At 43.3% G+C, this 18,370-nt stretch overlaps 1 protein-coding gene across 1 annotated transcript in view; it reads left to right on the top strand.

Moving 5' to 3' along the window:
* The window catches only part of LGSN (lengsin, lens protein with glutamine synthetase domain), a 32,386-nt gene that overhangs the window by 5,119 nt on the left and 8,897 nt on the right, over positions 1–18,370 (top strand). Inside the window, exon 3 of the mRNA XM_044291105.1 lies at positions 10,424–10,614. Within this exon, the coding sequence (XP_044147040.1) occupies positions 10,424–10,614 (191 nt within the window). The remainder of the gene's footprint in view (positions 1–10,423; positions 10,615–18,370) is intronic.

The raw sequence follows: 18,370 nt of genomic DNA on the forward strand, positions 1-18,370 counted from the left end.
ACCAAGACATGAGGAGGAAAGAATAAGAACTGCTTGTAGACCCCAGAGACAGGGCTGTGTGGAGAAGGGTATACAAAATTTATGCTCCACTGAAAGCTCCTAAGGGCACAGTGGCTTCCATAATTCCTAAAAAAGAAGTTTAGAACAACTAGGACTCTTCTTCGTGCTGGCTGGCCACCAAACTAAGTAATTGGGGGAGAAGGGCCTTGGTAAGAAATGTAACCAAGAACCCAATAGTCAATCTAGCGGAATTTCAAAGATTTTTGTGCAAACGGGAGAAACGTTCTAAAGGTCAGCCATCACTGCAGCACTCCACAAATCTGGGTTTTATGGCAGAGAGGCCATAAAAAAAATCATTAAAAGACACATGAAAGCTGTCTGGAGTTTACAAAAAAAAAGCACCTAAAAGACTCTCAGGCTGTGAGAAACAAGATTCTCTGGTCTGATGAAACCAAGATTGAACTTTTTGGTCTCAATTGTCATGTCTGGAGGAAACCAGGCACTGCTCACCACACTGTGAAGCATGGTTCTGCTAGCATTATGCTGTGGGGGTGTTTTTCAGCAGCTGGGAAAGGGAGACTGTTCAGGTTTGAGGGAAAGCTGAATGGAGCAAAGTACAGAGATATTCCCAATGGAAACCTGATCCAGAATGCGCTGGACCTTGGAATTGGCTAAAGGTCCACCTTTCAGCAAGACAATGGGACAACTTAGGGACAACTCTGTGAATGTCCTTGAATGCACTACCAAAAAGAACCTCCGCACATAATAAGCTACACAGGGGCCTAGCAACTAAGAATACTGCACCTACAATGACCGCCAATAATCCCCAATAAGATATACAAAGATATTATAAAAAATCTATAATTTATTAGACATGTAAATACAAGAAAATAAACTGGTGAAGACAAGGGCACTATGGAATAGCCACACGTTACTGCTACCGAATAGAAAGCAAACCAATAGGACATATGACTATATAAATAGTGATCAATACCTGATGAAGCCAGCTTTGTGGCAAAACGTGTGTCAAGGATTTCAGTGTTTGTACCAATTGGACTAGAAGATCTCATTATGGGTATACTTTGAAGCCTTTATTTATACTGGTTCATGTATATGTACAAACCGGATTCCCAAAAAGTTGGGACACTATACAAATCGTGAATAAAAACTGAATGCAATGATGTGGAGATGGCAATTTATTTGTAATAGAACGTAGATGACAGATCAAACGTTTAATCTGGGTAAATGTATCATTTTAAAGAAAAAATACGTTGATTCAAAATATCACGGTGTCAACAAATCCCCAAAAAGTTAGGACAAGTAGCAATAAGAGGCTGGAAAAAGTAAATTTGAGCATAACGAAGAGCTGGAAGACCAATTAACACTAATTAGGTCAATTGGCAACATGATTGGAAAAGAGCTTCTCAGAGTGGCAGTGTCTCTCAGAAGCCAAGATGGGTAGAGGATCACCAATTCCCACAATGTTGCGCAGAAAGATAGTGGAGCAATATCAGAAAGGTGTTACCCAGCGAAAAATTGCAAAGACTTTGCATCTATCATCATCAACTGTGCATAACATCATCCGAAGATTCAGAGAATCTGGAACAATCTCTGTGCGTAAGGGTCAAGGCCGTAAAACCATACTGGATGCCCGTGATCACCGGGCCCTTAAACGACACTGCACCACAAACAGGAATGCTACTGTAAAGGAAATCACAGAATGGGCTCAGGAATACTTCCAGAAACCATTGTTTCTACAGTGCAAAGAAGAAGCCATTTCTAAGCAAGATCCACAAGCTCAGGCGTTTTCACTGGAGTGTTGCAAAATGGAAGACTGTTCTGTGGTCAGACGAGTCACGATTCGAAGTTCTTTTTGGAAATCTGGGATGCCATGTCATCCGGACCAAAGAGGACAAGGACAACCCAAGTTGTTATCAACGCTCAGTTCAGAAGCCTGCATCTCTGATGGTATGGGGTTGCATGAGTGCGTGTGGCATGGGCAGCTTGCATGTCTGGAAAGGCACCATCAATGCAGAAAAATATATTCAGGTTCTAGAACAACATATGCTCCCATCCAGACGTCATCTCTTTCAGGGAAGACCCTGCATTTTTCAACAAGATAATGCCAGACCACATTCTGCATCAATCACAACATCATGGCTGCGTAGGAGAAGGATCCGGGTACTGAAATGGCCAGTCTGCAGTCCAGATCTTTCACCTATAGAGAACATTTGGCGCATCATAAAGAGGAAGGTGAAACAAAGAAGGCCCAAGACGATTGAACAGTTAGAGGCCTGTATTAGACAAGAATGGGAGAGCATTCCTATTTCTAAACTTGAGAAACTGGTCTCCTCGGTCCCCAGACGTCTGTTGAGTGTTGTAAGAAGAAGGGGAGATGCCACAGAGGGTGAAAATGGCCTTGTCCCAACTTTTTGGGGATTTGTTGACACCATGAAATTATGATTCAACATATTTTTCCCTTAAAATGGTACATTTTCTCAGTTTAAACTTTTGTTCCGTGATTTATGTTCTATTCTGAATAAAATATTAGAAGTTGGCACCTCCACATCATTGCATTCAGTATTTATTCACGATTTGTATAGTGTCCCAACTTTTTTGGAATCCGGTTTGTATATTTGTGCCACGTAAGGATATTCACTACTGGTTCCTCCTAACCCAGTGAGATTGTTACTGGTTTTGGAGGGCCCGTACAAACTCTAGCACTATTATATATGCCTGGGCATAAAAAAAATATAATACAGTACAGACCAAAAGTTTGGACACACCTTCTCATTCAAAGAGTTTTCTTTATTTTCATGACTATGAAAATTGTAGATTCACACTGAAGGCATCAAAACTATGAATTAACACATGTGGAATTATGTACATAACAAAAAAGTGTGAAACAACTGAAAATATGTCATATGTCATATTCTAGCCACCTTTTGCTTTGATTACTGCTTTGCACACTCTTGGCATTCTCTTGATGAGCTTCAAGAGGTAGTCACCTGAAATGGTCTTCCAACAGTCTTGAAGGAGTTCCCAGAAATGCTTAGCACTTGTTGGCTCTTTTGCCTTCACTCTGTGGTCCAGCTCACCCCAAACCATCTCGATTGGGTTCAGGTCCGGTGACTGTGGAGGCCAGGTCATCTGGCGCAGGACCCCATCACTCTCCTTCATGGTCAAATAGCCCTTACACAGCCTGGAGGTGTGTTTGGGGTCATTGTCCTGTTGAAAAATAAATGATTGTCCAATTAAACGCAAACCGGATGAAATAGCATGCCGCTGCAAGATGCTGTGGTAGCCATGCTGGTTCAGTATGCCTTCAATTTTGAATAAATCCCCAACAGTGTCACCAGCAAAGCACCCCCACACCATCACACTTCCTCCTCCATGCTTCACGGTGGGAACCAGGCATGTAGAGTCCATCCGTTCACCTTTTCTGCTTCACACAAAGACACGGTGGTTGGAACCAAAGATGTCAAATTTGGACTCGTCAGACCAAAGCACAGATTTCCACTGGTCTAATATCCATTCCTTGTGTTCTTTAGCCCAAACAAGTCTCTTCCGCTTGTTGCCTGTCCTTAGCAGTGGTTTCCTAGCAGATATTCTACCATGAAGGCCTGATTCACACAGTCTCCTCTTAACAGTTGTTCTAGAGATGTGTTTGCTGCTAGAACTCTGTGTGGCATTGACCTGGTCTCTAATCTGAGCTGCTGTTAACCTGCGATTTCTGAGGCCTCCGCAGCAGAGGTTACTCTTGGTCTTCCTTTCCTGGGGCGGTCCGCATGTGAGCCAGTTTCTTTGTAGCGCTTGATGGTTTTTGTGACTGCACTTGGGGACACTTTCAAAGTTTTCCCAATTTTTCAGACTGACTGACCTTCATTTATTAAAGTAATGATGGACACTCGTTTTTCTTTACTTAGCTGCTTTTTTCTTGCCATAATACAAATTCTAACAGTCTATTCAGTAGGACTATCAGCTGTGTATCCACCTGACTTCTCATCAACGCAACTGATGGTCCCAACCCCGTTTATAAGGCAAGAAATCCCACTTATTAAACCTGACAGGGCACACCTGTGAAGTGAAAACCATTTCAGATGACTACGTCTTGAAGCTCATCAAGAGAATGCCAAGAGTGTGCAAAGCAGTAATCAAAGCAAAAGGTGGCTACTTTGAAGAACCTAGAATATAACATATTTTCAGTTGTTTCACACTTGTTTGTTATGTACATAATTCCACATGTGTTAATTCATAGTTAGTTTTGATGCCTTCAGTGTGAATCTACAATTTTCATAGTCATGAAAATAAAGAAAACTCTTTGAATGAGAAGGTGTGTCCAAACTTTTGGTCTGTACTGTGTGTGTATATATATATATATATATATATATATATATCCTACTTATTGTTTGGTGCTAGTGGGAGTTCCTCCGGGCTCTTATTTTTGGGAACATTTCAATTTTATTTTATTGAGTGGAGTAGTATTATACAACTATTGTCCAGGTATTGATCACTATTTATATAGTCCCATGTCCTATTGGTTTTCTTTCTATTTTGTAGCAGTAACGTGTGGCTATTCCATCTTGCCCTCATCTTCACTAGTTTATTTTCTTGTATTTATATTTCTAATAAAATATAGATTTTCTTTTATACTATCTTTGTATATTTTATTGGGGATTATTGGTGGTCATTGTAGGTGCAATGTCCTTGAATGGCCCAGCTAGAGCCCTGACTTGAACCCAATCAAACCTCTCTGGAGAGGCATGAAAATGGCTGTCTACTGACAGTCCCCATCCAACCTGACAGAGGATGAGAGGATCTGAAGAGAAAAATGGCAGAAAATCCCCATATCCAGGTGTGCAAACCATGCGGTATCATACCAAAGAAGAGCGGAGGCTTTAATCACTGCAAAGGTGTTTTAACGAAGTACTTAGCGCTGGCATGAGTTTCATCATTCAACTGCCTCCCGAGCTGTGATGGGGAGAGCTGAGACACGCCCCTGAGCTGCTGCAGAAAATACACTCCCCTTGAGTTGTCAGCTTGATATAAATCTAACAGAGCAATGAATGTGGATATCTCTGCATCCATGTGAGGTACAGGGCTGGTTCTAGCTTTGTTAGAAAAAGATTGTCATGTACTATATGATGTCTGATTTTAATTTTTTACATTAGTCATGGGACAACCCCTTTAAGGAGACCAAGGGTTGAAAGGACGTTTGTGTGTGAAATAAGGGCAAAACAATTACAGAAACTGTCTAAGCGGTCAGGTGCCAGTCATGCACAGGTCACCACTGAGGCCTCTGATTGGCCAGCAATGATGACATTTGTGAAGATGGCATGTCACACTTGTGGTACGGGAGTGGAGACGGGAGCTGTGGCACTGGAACCGGGACCCTTTAAAAAGGTGTTTTTTTATATTTTATTTTACATATCACACCATCCCTAACCGTCATCCTCTTAAATATACAAAAATATAATTCTATATTTTCCAAATATAGTGCGTTATACCTAAAAAAAGGAAAACACTTAGCTCTTCATTTGGTCCCCGTTTCTGCACTGTGGCTCCCATCTCCGCTGCTTTTAGTCCCTTCTTCAAGCCATGTTACCACTGAGACCACTGATTGAATATCAGAAGTGACGTGTATAAATAAGTGGAGATGAGAGCCATGGTGCTGAAACTGGGACCAACTGAAAAGGGAATTGCGTTTTTGGGTATTACACCCTCCCTAGCTGACCTGCAATTTTGGGGTTTTGGACAACATCTTTAATAATATGGCATAAAGACCATTGACCAGAAGTGGATTCTACAGGAATTGGAAATATAAGGACTTAGACTTCTCTTTCCTGCTGGATCCACTTCTGTCTTTGGCTGAAAAACCAGCAGGAAAAACTGTCTCAAAAACTTTACCAAAATACCTACCCTTAGACTATGGCCACATGGGCAGATTTTTCACAGTTGAACTCTTGTGCATATTGTGCCATGATTACACAGCAAACACAACACATTTAGTAAAATCTCATCCACTTTGCTGGTACTGTAAATGCGCTATGGATTTTCCACTTGCAGTTCCAATCTCCTTAATATTTCACATGAGATTTAATGATTTACCAATCAATAATTAGAATTAGTGTTTTCTCTATTACAATCCCTGACTTGTTGGGATTACTTGAGGATAGGTTTATAAAACACTGCAGTAGATAATGAGACTGGTATATTTATCCTGTGTAACCACAGCCTGACTACATCAAATATAGAAACAAGAAGACTCCTATATAAGTATGCGACATATGCTATATACTTAATGGGTCACTGCAGGAGAATTATTAAAGGGGTTATCCGATTTCGAGAAGAAATCGGACAACATTTAGGATGTAACTGTAAAAAAGAATTGAAAGTTACTTACCTAATGGATCTCGTGCCATCTCCCCAGTTCTCCTAGTAAGACTCTGTTTATTCAGCTGCAGCAGTGACATCATGCTGACAAAACTGGACTGCTACAGCCAATCAGTGGCATGGTGCAGAAGGACTGTTGTTTTCCCCTGAAACTATACAACCCCTTTAAGACTTGCACCTTGTACACCAGTCTTATTTTGTGCTGCGCTGGCATGAGATTCATCACAATTATTTAGAGGCTTATGCTTCTTGATAATTATGGTGCATCTCGGGCCACCAGTGTGCCCAAACTGAATCCTACTCTAGCCATGGCCCACCCTTTCCCATCCACACTTCACCTACTGCTGTCCACACCTTGCTCACCCTTTACAAAAGTGGTGAAAGTGTCAGAAAAGTGCAGAAAGTCGCACATTTTGGTGCAAACCAGGACTTGCACCAAAATTAGCAATTTTTCCATACCAGAAAAATGACATAGAAGCTTACTAAATCTAGCCCAATGTGACTACTCTGTTAGCTTGTCCGTATAGTTTTATGTTTTATAGTTTTTGTGCACCAAGTTATCAGACACCATATTGACATATTTGGGAGTCAATAATTGTCTATTTGAATAATTAAAACCATTAGAGTGTACATATATAACACTATTTCCTTCTATGGCTGATTGAATTGTTGATGTCTAACCCATGTAGTGGGTAATCACTGCAAATGTGAATGTTCTTGATTTAAAGGGAATGCATCACTTTAATTCTAGTTAATTAAATTACCTTATTTTTGCCCTATAAGACACACCTGCCCATAAGACATACCTAGGTTTTGGAGGAGGAAAATAAGATTTTTTTTTTCCATTAGACTTCAGCTCAGACCCACAATCAGACCCTTCAATGTTAATCAGACCTCAGCTCAAAGCTCAAATCAGACCCCCAATGTTAATCAGACCTCAGCTCAGACCCCTATGTTCATAAGACCCCCAATCAGACCTCAGATCGGCCCCCAATATGAAAAAGACGCCCATTTAGACATCAGATCACAGTCCCAATGTGAATGACCCCCCAAAAGACCTCAGATCAGAGCCCCAATGTGAATGACCACCCAAGCATACCTCAGATCAACTTACCTCTCCTGCTCTGGCAGCTGCTGCTCCTGACATTCATCCTTATCTTGTTCTTCCTTCCGCGCTGTGCTGTGACCCGACGTGAGGTCACAGAGTGCCGACGTCATCCAGCTGTGCGCAGTCACAGCACAGTGAGCGGCCGAGTGAAGACCAGGAAGTGGTGAGTATAGAGCCAGGGGAGGACTGCTTTTACCACTTTCCAGTCCTCCTGTACTAATGAGCGCTTCCATAATGGAAGTACTCATTAGTATTCACCACATCATAAGATGCACTGACATTTCCCCCTACTTTAGGGAGGCAAAGTGTGTCTTATAGGGCGAAAAATATTATATTAATTAACATAAATTGATACTTTAAGATTGTAGAGGATACAATTTTATGTCTCATATGAGACATTGGTGGCATATTACTAGGATATGCCACCAATGTCAAACAAATGTGGGTCCCGGTGGGGGGCCCCCAAAAGTGAAGGAGACAGCACTGTGTATTTGTGACATGCTCACTATTCATTTTATGGGAGTTCTAAAATAGCCAAGAAAGCTCATTTCTATAGTAGTCCCATAGAAATGAATAGAGGACAGCCACACATGTGCAGCTGCTCTCCGTTCACTTTGGGGGGGGTCCCATTCTAGAAATATCTGACATTGGTGGCATAGCCTAGCAATTTACCATATGATTTATCCTATATGTGTATCTCTTAAAAAACTGAAGTCAAGTATAATCCTGTAATACAAAATTATATTCATGATATATAGAATTAGATGGGGGTTCCTATGTAGTCTTGTTAAGTGTAAAAGAAAGACATTCGGAGATAATTACCACATGTCTAGAGAATGGGTAGATACGGAAATTAAGTATTTAGGGAGAGTTTGTTTAAAACTCGTATATTTTTTAAGTAGACGAGATGTCTGACGGGTTGGTATACATTAGTGTCTTTCTTATCTTATTTAAAGGATAACTGTTACACTTAGACCCTAATTTCAATTTTCATATATGTCATTACTAATAACATGATAATCCAGAATCAGTTACTATTAGACTGACTTATCCCATATTTAATAAGATTCAGCCCTTAGCAACCAGTCTGCATAAAACTGCAATTTCACTATTCAGTTAAGATGGCCGCCACTGCCCTCACCCTGAGGCTAATCCTACCTGCCCTCACTAGCCAGTAACAATAGCCCCCCAAAAGTGTCAGTAGCCAGAGCCCTCCCCCCTAAAGGGTTAATCTCCTGCAGCACAAAGGGGTCCTCTTACCACATGTTGCTTTTATTTATACACTGACCAGATGGTAGATCTTTCTTCTCTGGTCTGCGCTGCTTCGACTCTACTTCTCCAGCTCTGCTGAGTGAGGGAGCGTCTGCCAAGCGCAGGGACAGGGAGAAGTGCACACAGCCCAGGCACTGTTATCAGCTGCTGGGGAGGACCTGGCTTTAATCATTTACTTACAGTCCCTGGCTTCCCTGTCAGGAATGTGACCTTGCACGCTGCGTGCTGCTGCATCCTCCGTCCTTCAACACATAGACGGACCATGCCTAGCAACCTTATTTTAAGCACAGGTAAAAATAGGCAGTACAGGGAACAAAACTGTGAAATTAAGGGGTAATTGAATACACTGTGAAAAGTTGAAATAGGGCTACCAAGGAGATATTTAATCACCACAATCCAATACTCAAAAAATATATATATGAAAGTTATACTTTAAAGCTCTAAGACTTTGGCCGAAGGTTATGTTTTTGTCAGATTAAAAGAAAATAGAAGAATTAAATGTAATTACACAAACTGTTACTAGTGTCCCCTTGTGGTGGTGGTGAGTAAGAGAGAAGTGGCAAATTGATGCACTATGATCTCATTAGTCACGTGAAAGACCAAACCAAGCCCACCTTCCGGGGGGATAAAAGTTAGCAGGAGCCAGCAAGGGGGAACATCAGATCAATCCAGGAAATCCACAACAAGAAGAGACACACAAGAGAGAAGAGGAGAGATCAGAGGAAAAATCTGACCTTTTCTAAACCTTGATGCTGATTTCTTCCAGACAGATTAATCCTAAATCTCTGGTATAGTATACATTTCTGTTTGTATATTAGGCAATTTATAAACATATATATATATATATATATATATATATATTTACTCAAATAGACCATATTGTTCTTTGTAGGATCTAGATTGATTTGTAATAATTGTAACTGCAGAATCAATTATGTATTTCAATGTAGGGAGATAAATATACAATACAATTGTATAATATCCAAGGAACTGATTTTAGTTCTAGTCGATGGTCTGGTTGAATATATATATTAAATGCCTAATTTTACTTTGATTATAATCTTGGGATTTAATCAAACACATTCATGAAGAAACAATTGTGTCATGCGCTGTTTAGATTTTGGATTATGAAAATCTGTTCGCTGGGAGAAGCCAAGTGTCAATCTTGAGTTCATGTTTCATGATTTTCCAGTTATTATTAAGTTATTTGATTCATTATTGATTATATCTATATCCTATAGGTTATTTTGTCTTCTTGATTGCATATAATTGATTATTATTCTTGAATTGTAACCAATTTTATATAGTTTTATATATTTTTATTGCACTGAAATATTATTATTAATATATATATATATATATATATTTTTTTTTTTTTGTACACAACTGTCTTCCTTTTGTCTTCAACTTAGCGCAGATAATGAGCTCTCTTTAGCTCTTGTTTTTATTTGTGGAAATAAGCCGGAATCTCCTCTATAGATTCTATCTTGTTTTTCCATAAATAAATTAAACAGTTTTTTACAGCAGTATAAAGATTCTGACAATTTTCTGACCAGCTGTCCTTGAGTATTCCAAAAACTGAATTAAACAGACTTTTATATGTACATACTATATTAATATGATATTATTCTTTTCTTGCATTTGTTTCAGAAAGCATATGTTCCAGTAGTAAAAACATTCCTTCAACTTCAAGTGGAAGTCAAAATCCTCTTCAAATGGTTTCTTGTATTGAACATATTAAACAGCAGATTGCTAGAGAAGACATATGCTTTGTCAGATTTGAAGCTGCTGATTTGCATGGCGTGTCGAGGTCAAAAACAATTCCTGCACGCTTTTTTGAAGTAAGAAGGTGCAAATATCATACTCACCAGATAAGTAAGGGTGTTCTTTGGTGGGATCTGGTACTGTAAAGCTGTTTCAGCTATCTTGGTATTTGGTTATGGTATGTTATATTTGGTATGTTATAGACAAAGGAATTCTTAAGTGAGAAGAAGCTTAGGGGGGAATTTATTACACCCTACAAACCGGAACTCTGGCTTCAAAAAGTAACAAAATAGGGGGTTTGTGACCTTTTTTTTTTGGTCCCTTTTGCAAAAATGTTGCAACTTTTTACATTTTTACACCACTCACACCAGTTTTGAAAAGCAGGTGGTAAATAGGACATGGTAACTATGTTCATGAGTTTTGCTCCAAACTTATCACTGAAGCTTTTTAAATAGTCTTAAAATCAAAAACTCACTACAGTACAGGCTAGCTGGGTAACAGTTAGAAGACATGGTACAGGGAGTGTCAGGGAGGCTAGCCCTGATTTGACACACCCCAACAAGTTTGCCAAGTTGGCAGATGAGGGGGGGGGGGTCTCAGTTCAAGGCTAGCACTGCTGTAGCATGGTACTTCCTCTGCCATTCAGTGGAATGTCAGCTCTAGCAAGGAGTGCAGGGCAGGCCAGACAGGTGCTGGTAGATAGAGATAGACTGTTCTGTCACAAAGACTGGAATCATCGAACAATGTGTTGTCTTCCTTGTGCTCATTTTCAATAAATCACAGATTGTGTTGATAGATTGCTAGGAAGGGCTGGAAAAAGACCCATCAGCTATGGTGCACATTGGCACCAATGCAAGAGTTAGAGGTAGGTGGAGGATCCTTAAAAATTATTTCAGGAACTTAGGTCTCAAGCTCAGGGCAAGGACCACAAAGAAAGTATTCTCTTAAATATTAACTGTACTACGAAGCACACCAGAAAGGCAATGGGAGATATGGGAGGTAAACAAGTGGCCCAAGAACTGATGTAGGAAGGAGTTATTTTGGGTTCCTGGAGAACTGGGTCAACTTCTATATCGGCTACAGGCTCTATTGTAGAGATAAGGTGCACCTTAATTGGGAAGGTGTCATGTTCTGGAGGAAAAGACAGATAGATTACAGACCAGGAACCAACTGAATACTTTATTACACATGTAATAAATAAACATGACAGTAACAGGAACATCAGGCAAGGGTATAGTGGTAGCACTACCACTGAACCAAGTGCAACGGCAAGGCAGGAGGCCAAACCCAGAGGGCGGAGAACCAGCGAGCCCCATTCTTCACAGAGCCTCTGGTGGTGGGGATGAACTTGGCCGAGGGCTCACTGGTCGCACCTCCAGGATTGTCCCGGTACACTTGGCTGCTATCAGCAGAGAACCACACTGGTGCAAGCACCAGCAGTACAGGCAACAGAAGGACTGGGACCCAGACAAACTCAGGACATAGATCAGATGACAAACGGGAACCAGCACACAAGCAGATGCCTGGACCCCATGCGGAATGGAAGCATGGTGATCACAGGGATGTTCTCCCTCTGGAGAACCCAAGAGCAGTCTCAAAAAGGCAGGACATACACAGGACAGGAACGGAAGCAGTAACGCACTGCAAGCAAGACATGGAACAGACTGGATCAGAATCAGTTGGGCACTGCTAAGCTAGATATGGAACAGACAGGATCAGAAGTAGTTGAGCACTGCCAAGCTATACATGAAACAGACAGGATCTGAAGCAGTTAGGCACTGCCAAGCTATACATAGAACAAACAGGATCAAAAGCAGTTAGGCACTGCCAGACTATACATAGAACAGACAGGATCAGAAGCAGTTACACTGCCAGGCAAAACATGGAACAGACAGGATACAATATCAACAACACCACTTTACCAGGCGACACCAACCAGAAGGGCAGATGGCAAAAAAAACATGGGTCAGCAGCAAGGGGTTACACCAAGCAAGGCACAAGATAGACTAATCACAAGCCTCCCAGCTCACAGAAAGAAATAGCTGCCATAACGAGGGCACCTGATAAGCCACACCCAAGCCCAGACCAGGGAATGTTAACCTAACCAGAACCAGGAGAAACCAGAACCAACGAACAAACAATACAAGTTTCAGAAGCAGTTAGGCAGTGCCAAGCTATACATGGAACATATGGGATCAGAAGCAGTTAGGCACTGCCAGGCTATACATAGTGATGTCCCGAACTATTCGCCGGCGAATAGTTCCCGGCGAACATGGCTTGTTCACGTTCGCCGCTGCAGGCGAACATATGCGATGTTCGGTCCGCCCCCTATACATCATCATTGAGTAAACTTTGACCCTGTACCTCACAGTCAGCAGACACATTCCAGCCAATCAGCAGCAGACCCTCCTTCCCAGACCCTCCCACCTCCTGGACAGCATACATTTTAGATTCATTCGGAAGCTGCATTCACAGTGAGAGGAGGGACAGTACTGCTGCTGCTGATTCAATAGGGAAAGCGTTAGCTAGGGCATTGTTCTGTGTCCACAGACTCATCTGCTGTAAGGACAGCATCCTGACAGCACCCCAAAAAGCCCTTTTCAGGGCTGGTACATCAGTGTGCTTTTTTTTTATATATATATTTTTATATATATATATATATATATATATATATATTGCAGTTGCCTGGCTGCCTGTGTGTGAGAGGCTGCAGGCTCAGTCATAGACAGCACTGTGTGCACAGTGCACACCGTCCATACAGGGTGTGAAAGAAAATACCTCGCAGATAAAAAAAAAATTATATTTAATATTTTTCTGTGACAGGCCCACACATACTGTATACTGCTAGTGGCTAGGCCTGCACTCATACCGTTACAGGGTGTCATTCACTCAAATACCTTGCAGACAAAAATAATTATATTAAAAAATTTCTGTGATCTAATCACATTTGCAAGCCTGTGTGTGTCAGGCCAACACATACTGTATTGTGCCCACTGGCTAGTGGCTAGGCCTGCACTCATACCATTACAGGGTGTCATTCACTCAAATACCTTGCAGATAAAAAAAATTCTATTGAAAAATTTTCTGTGATATAATCACATTTGCAAGCCCGTGTGCGTCAGGGAAACACATACTGTATTGTGCCCACTGGCTAGTGGCTAGACCTCCACTCATACCGTTACAGGGTGTCATTCACCCAAATACCTTGCAGAAAAAAAAATTTGATTACAATTTTTTCTGTGATCTAATCACATTTGCAAGCCCGTGTGCGTCAGGCCCACACATTCTGTATTGTGCCCACTGGCTAGTGGCTAGGCCTGCACTCATACCGTTACAGGGTGTCATTCACTTAAATACTTTGCAGATAAAAAAAATTATATTGAAAATGTTTCTGTGATATAATCACATTTGCAAGCCTGTGTGCATCAGGCCCACACATACTGTATTGTGCCCACTGGCTAGTGGCTAGGCCTGCACTCATACCGTTACAGGGTGTCATTCACTGAAATACCTTGCAGAAAAAAAAATTGATTTAAAATATTTCTGTGATCTAATCACATTTGCAAGCCCGTGTGCATCAGTCCCACACATTCTGTATTGTGCCCACTGGCTAGTGTCTAGGCCTGCACTCATACCGTTACAGGGTGCCATTCACCCAAATACCTTGCAGATAAAAAAATTCTATTGAAAATTTTTCTGTGATATAATCACATTTGCAAGCCCGTGTGTGTCAGGCCCACACAGACTGTACTGTGCCCACTGCCCACCACTTATATAGGGTGGCACAGTACCTTGCACGCATAGTAACACTTATCTAATAAAAAATGACAGGCAGAGGCAGGCCACGCCGCAGGGGCCGTCGTGTTCGTGGTGCTGTGATTTCCACTGGCCCTGGAATAATGCCCAGTGTTCAGAGGCCACGTACCCTTAACCCCAAAAATTCGGAGAAAATAGTTGACTGGCTTACACAGGATACCCAATCTTCAACAGCTTCCGCTAAGAACCTTGACGCACCATCCTCCTCCAGCTCAGCTTTGGTCACCTGCTCTCAAGTTACCACTCTCCCGCCCGCCGCCACTACCACCACAGCCACCACAGCCGCTTCACTTGATCCCTCAGAGGAGTTATTTACACATCAGTTGGATGAAATTAGTGATGCGCAACCATTATTGCCAGGGGATGTAGATAACAGGGAAATGTCTCAGTCAGGCAGCATTACACACATGGACGTACAGTGTGATGATGATGATGATGTTGTACCCGCTGCTGCTTCCTTGCTGAGGTGTCAGATACAAGTGAAGCGGTTGATGATGACGATGTGTCCGCGGATGCCACGTGGGTGCCTGTTCAAAGAGAAGAAGAAGAGGGGGAAAGTTCAGAAGGGGAGACAGAGAGAAGGAGGAGACGAGTTGGAAGCAGGGGGAGGTCGTCGCAAGGAGCTAGTGGCACAGTCAGACAGCATGTATCGGCACCCGGGGTCAGCCAGACAGCACGCCAATCAACTCATGCTGTTGCCACCACCAGAATGCCGTCATTACAAAGCTCAGCAGTGTGGCATTTTTTTTGTGTGTTTGCCTCTGACAACAGCGATGCCATTTGCAACCTGTGCCAAAAGAAACTGAGTTGTGGGAAATCCAACGCCCACCTAGGTACAACTGCTTTGCGAAGGAACATGATCGCACATCACAAACGCCTATGGGATCAACACATGATGACGAGTAGAAGCAGCACACAAGCTCAAGCCACCATCCTCCTCCTGGTCCAGCATCTTCAGCCACATCAACCACTGCTGTCCTCCTTGCCCCCTCTCAACCACCCGCCACTCCGCCTCTCACCTTGAGCAGTTCCATCTCATCTGCCCACAGTCAGGTGTCTGTAAAGGAAATGTTTGAGCGTAAGAAGCCAATGTCACAGAGTCACCCCCTTGCCCGGCGTCTGACAGCTGGCTTGACGGAACTCTTAGCCTGCCAGCTTTTACCATGCCAGCTGGTGGAGTCTGAGGCCTTCAAAAAATTTGTTGCTATTGGGACACCACAGTGCCTTATTTTTTCTAATAAGGCAATCCCAAACCTCCACTCATTGATTGAAAAGGAAGTCATGGCATCTCTGGCATACACTGTTGTGGCAAGGGTCCATCTGACCACTGATACCTGGTCTGCAAAGCACGGTCAGGGCAGGTATATCACCTGCACTGCGCATTGGGTCAACCTGCTGACGGCTGCCAAGCATGGAATGCGTGGCTCTGCAGCGGAGTTGATGACACCGCCGCGACTTTCAGGCAGGCCTACTGCCACCTCCCCTACTCCTCCTACTCCATCCTCTTCCATGACCTCCTCGGCTGAGTCCTCTTCTGCTGCGGCGTCTGGCTGCACATCAACTGAATCCCCCCAGCTCCCCAGGGGCTATTCCACATCTCGGATACGACAGTGTCACACTGTCTTGGGTTTGACTTGCCTGAAAGCAGAGAGCCACACCGGACCAGCATTCCTGTCCGCCCTGAACGCACAGGTGGATCAGTGGCTGACCCCGCACCAACTGCAAAGTGGTGTGTGACAATGGAAGCAATTTGTTGGCGGCATTGAATTTGGGCAGGTTGTCACATGTGCCGTGCATGGCACATGTGTTGAATCTCATTGTACAACGCTTTGTGTCTAAGTACCCAGGCTTACAGGACGTCCTCAAGCAGGCCAGGAAGGTGTGTCGCCATTTCAGGCGTTCCTACACAGCCATGGCGCACTTTTCAGACATTCAGCGCCGAAACAACATGCCAGTGAGGCGCTTGATTTGCGACAGCCCGACACGTTGGAATTCAACACTCCTAATGTTCGACCGCCTGCTCCAACAAGAAAAAGCCATCAACGAGTATTTGTATGACCGGGGTGCTAGGACAGCCTCTGCGGAGCTGGGAATTTTTTTGCCGCGTTACTGGACGCTCATGCACAATGCCTGTAGGCTCATGCGTCCTTTTGAGGAGGTGACAAACCTAGTCAGTCGCACCGAAGGCACCATCAGCGACCTCATCCCATTTGTTTTCTTCCTGGAGCGTGCCCTGCGAAGAGTGCTGGATCAGGCTGTAGATGAGCGTGAAGAGTTATGGTCACCATCACCACCAGAAACAGCCTTGTCATCATCGCTTGCCGGACCTGCGGCAACGCTGCAAGAGGAGTATGAGGAAGAGGAGTCAGAGGAGGAATGTGGCTTTGAGGAGGAGGAAGATCAACCACAGCAGGCATCCCAGGGTGCTTGTTGTTGTCACCTATCTGGGACCTGTGGTCTTGTACGTGGCTGGGGGGAAGAACAGACCGTCAATGACATCATTGAGGAGGAGGAGGAACGGGAAATGAGTAGCTCGGCATCCAACCTTGTGCAAATGGGGTCTTTCATGCTGTCATGTCTGTTGAGGGACCCTCGTATAAAAAGGATGAAGGAGAATGACCTGTACTGGGTGGCCACGCTACTAGACCCCTGGTATAAGCAGAAAGTGGCGGAAATGTTACCAAATTACCGGAAGTCAGAAAGGATGCAGGAGTTCAAAACCAAACTAAAAAATATGCTTTACACAGCTTATAAGGGGGATGTCACAGCACAACAGGGAATCTAACTGGGGAAGAGGTCAAAGTAATCCTCCTCCTACCACGACCACAGCGGCAAGGACAGGACGCTTTACAGATGTGTTGTTGATGGAGGACATGCAGAGCTTTTTCAGTCCTACACATCGCCACAGCCCTTCGGGATCCAGCCTTAGAGAACGACTCGACCGACAGGTGGCAGACTACCTCGCCTTAACTGCAGATATCGACACTCTGAGGAGCGATGAACCCCTTGACTACTGGGTGTGCAGGCTTGACCTGTGGCCTGAGCCATCCCAGTTTGCGATAGAACTTCTGGCCTGCCCCGCTTCAAGTGTCCTGTCAGAAAGGACCTTCAGTGCAGCAGGAGGCATTGTCACTGACAAAAGAAGTTGCCTCGGTCAAAAAAGTGTTGATTACCTCACCTTCATTAAGATGAATGAGGCATGGATCCCGAAGGGACTGACAGTAGGGGATACGTTTAACTAACAAAAGGCCTGATGACATGCCTTGGCCTCAAAATGGTCCCCACGCTGCTGTATTTAATGTCTGCATACTGGATGACTTTCGTAAATTCTCTGCCACCAACTAGGGTTCAAGCCGCAATGTTTTAGTCACCTTTCTGCCTTGAAAACATCAATTTTTCCAGCTGCTGCTACAACAGCGGCTGCAAGAATAACATTGTTTTTCAGGCATGTGTACATGCCTAATTTTTCTGGCCTCTGCTGCTGCAAAAACAAAACCAAAAAAAAGGCACATACAAGTGTCAATTCCCCTTTCGTGATCGTTACCTTGTTGTGGTGAAGGGGCTTGCGTATCACAATGAAGCGATCATCACCTCTATGAGTGTGTTGGCAATGTGGCCACACCCCAGATGATAAGTCCGTTGCTTCATTATGATCAGACCAAAAGCGATCCGGACGGCTAAAATCAATTCAGTTTGGTGTATCAGAGTTTGGTCTGTCAGTGTGAAGGCAGTCGAAGGTACCCGGCCTAAATTTTTTTTCACAAAAGGCAATCCCACCCTGATATGGGAAGTAACAGGGATTAAACTGATGAGAATAGTACTACAGAAAATAGCACTCATATCGGGTGTGACAGTAAATTGCACGGCGCAGACGCAGTGACCGTGGCATGGATTCAAACGAAGGGGAGGGAGCCAGCGTTTTTTTAACCATCTCCCCGTTCGAAAAATCAATTTAATAAATGGACCCCAGATTGGGGATGTCACGTAACAGGGATTAAACTGATGAGAATAGTACTA

The sequence above is a fragment of the Bufo gargarizans genome, chromosome 4 (assembly GCF_014858855.1).
Source record: "Bufo gargarizans isolate SCDJY-AF-19 chromosome 4, ASM1485885v1, whole genome shotgun sequence".
Taxonomy (NCBI): domain Eukaryota; kingdom Metazoa; phylum Chordata; class Amphibia; order Anura; family Bufonidae; genus Bufo; species Bufo gargarizans.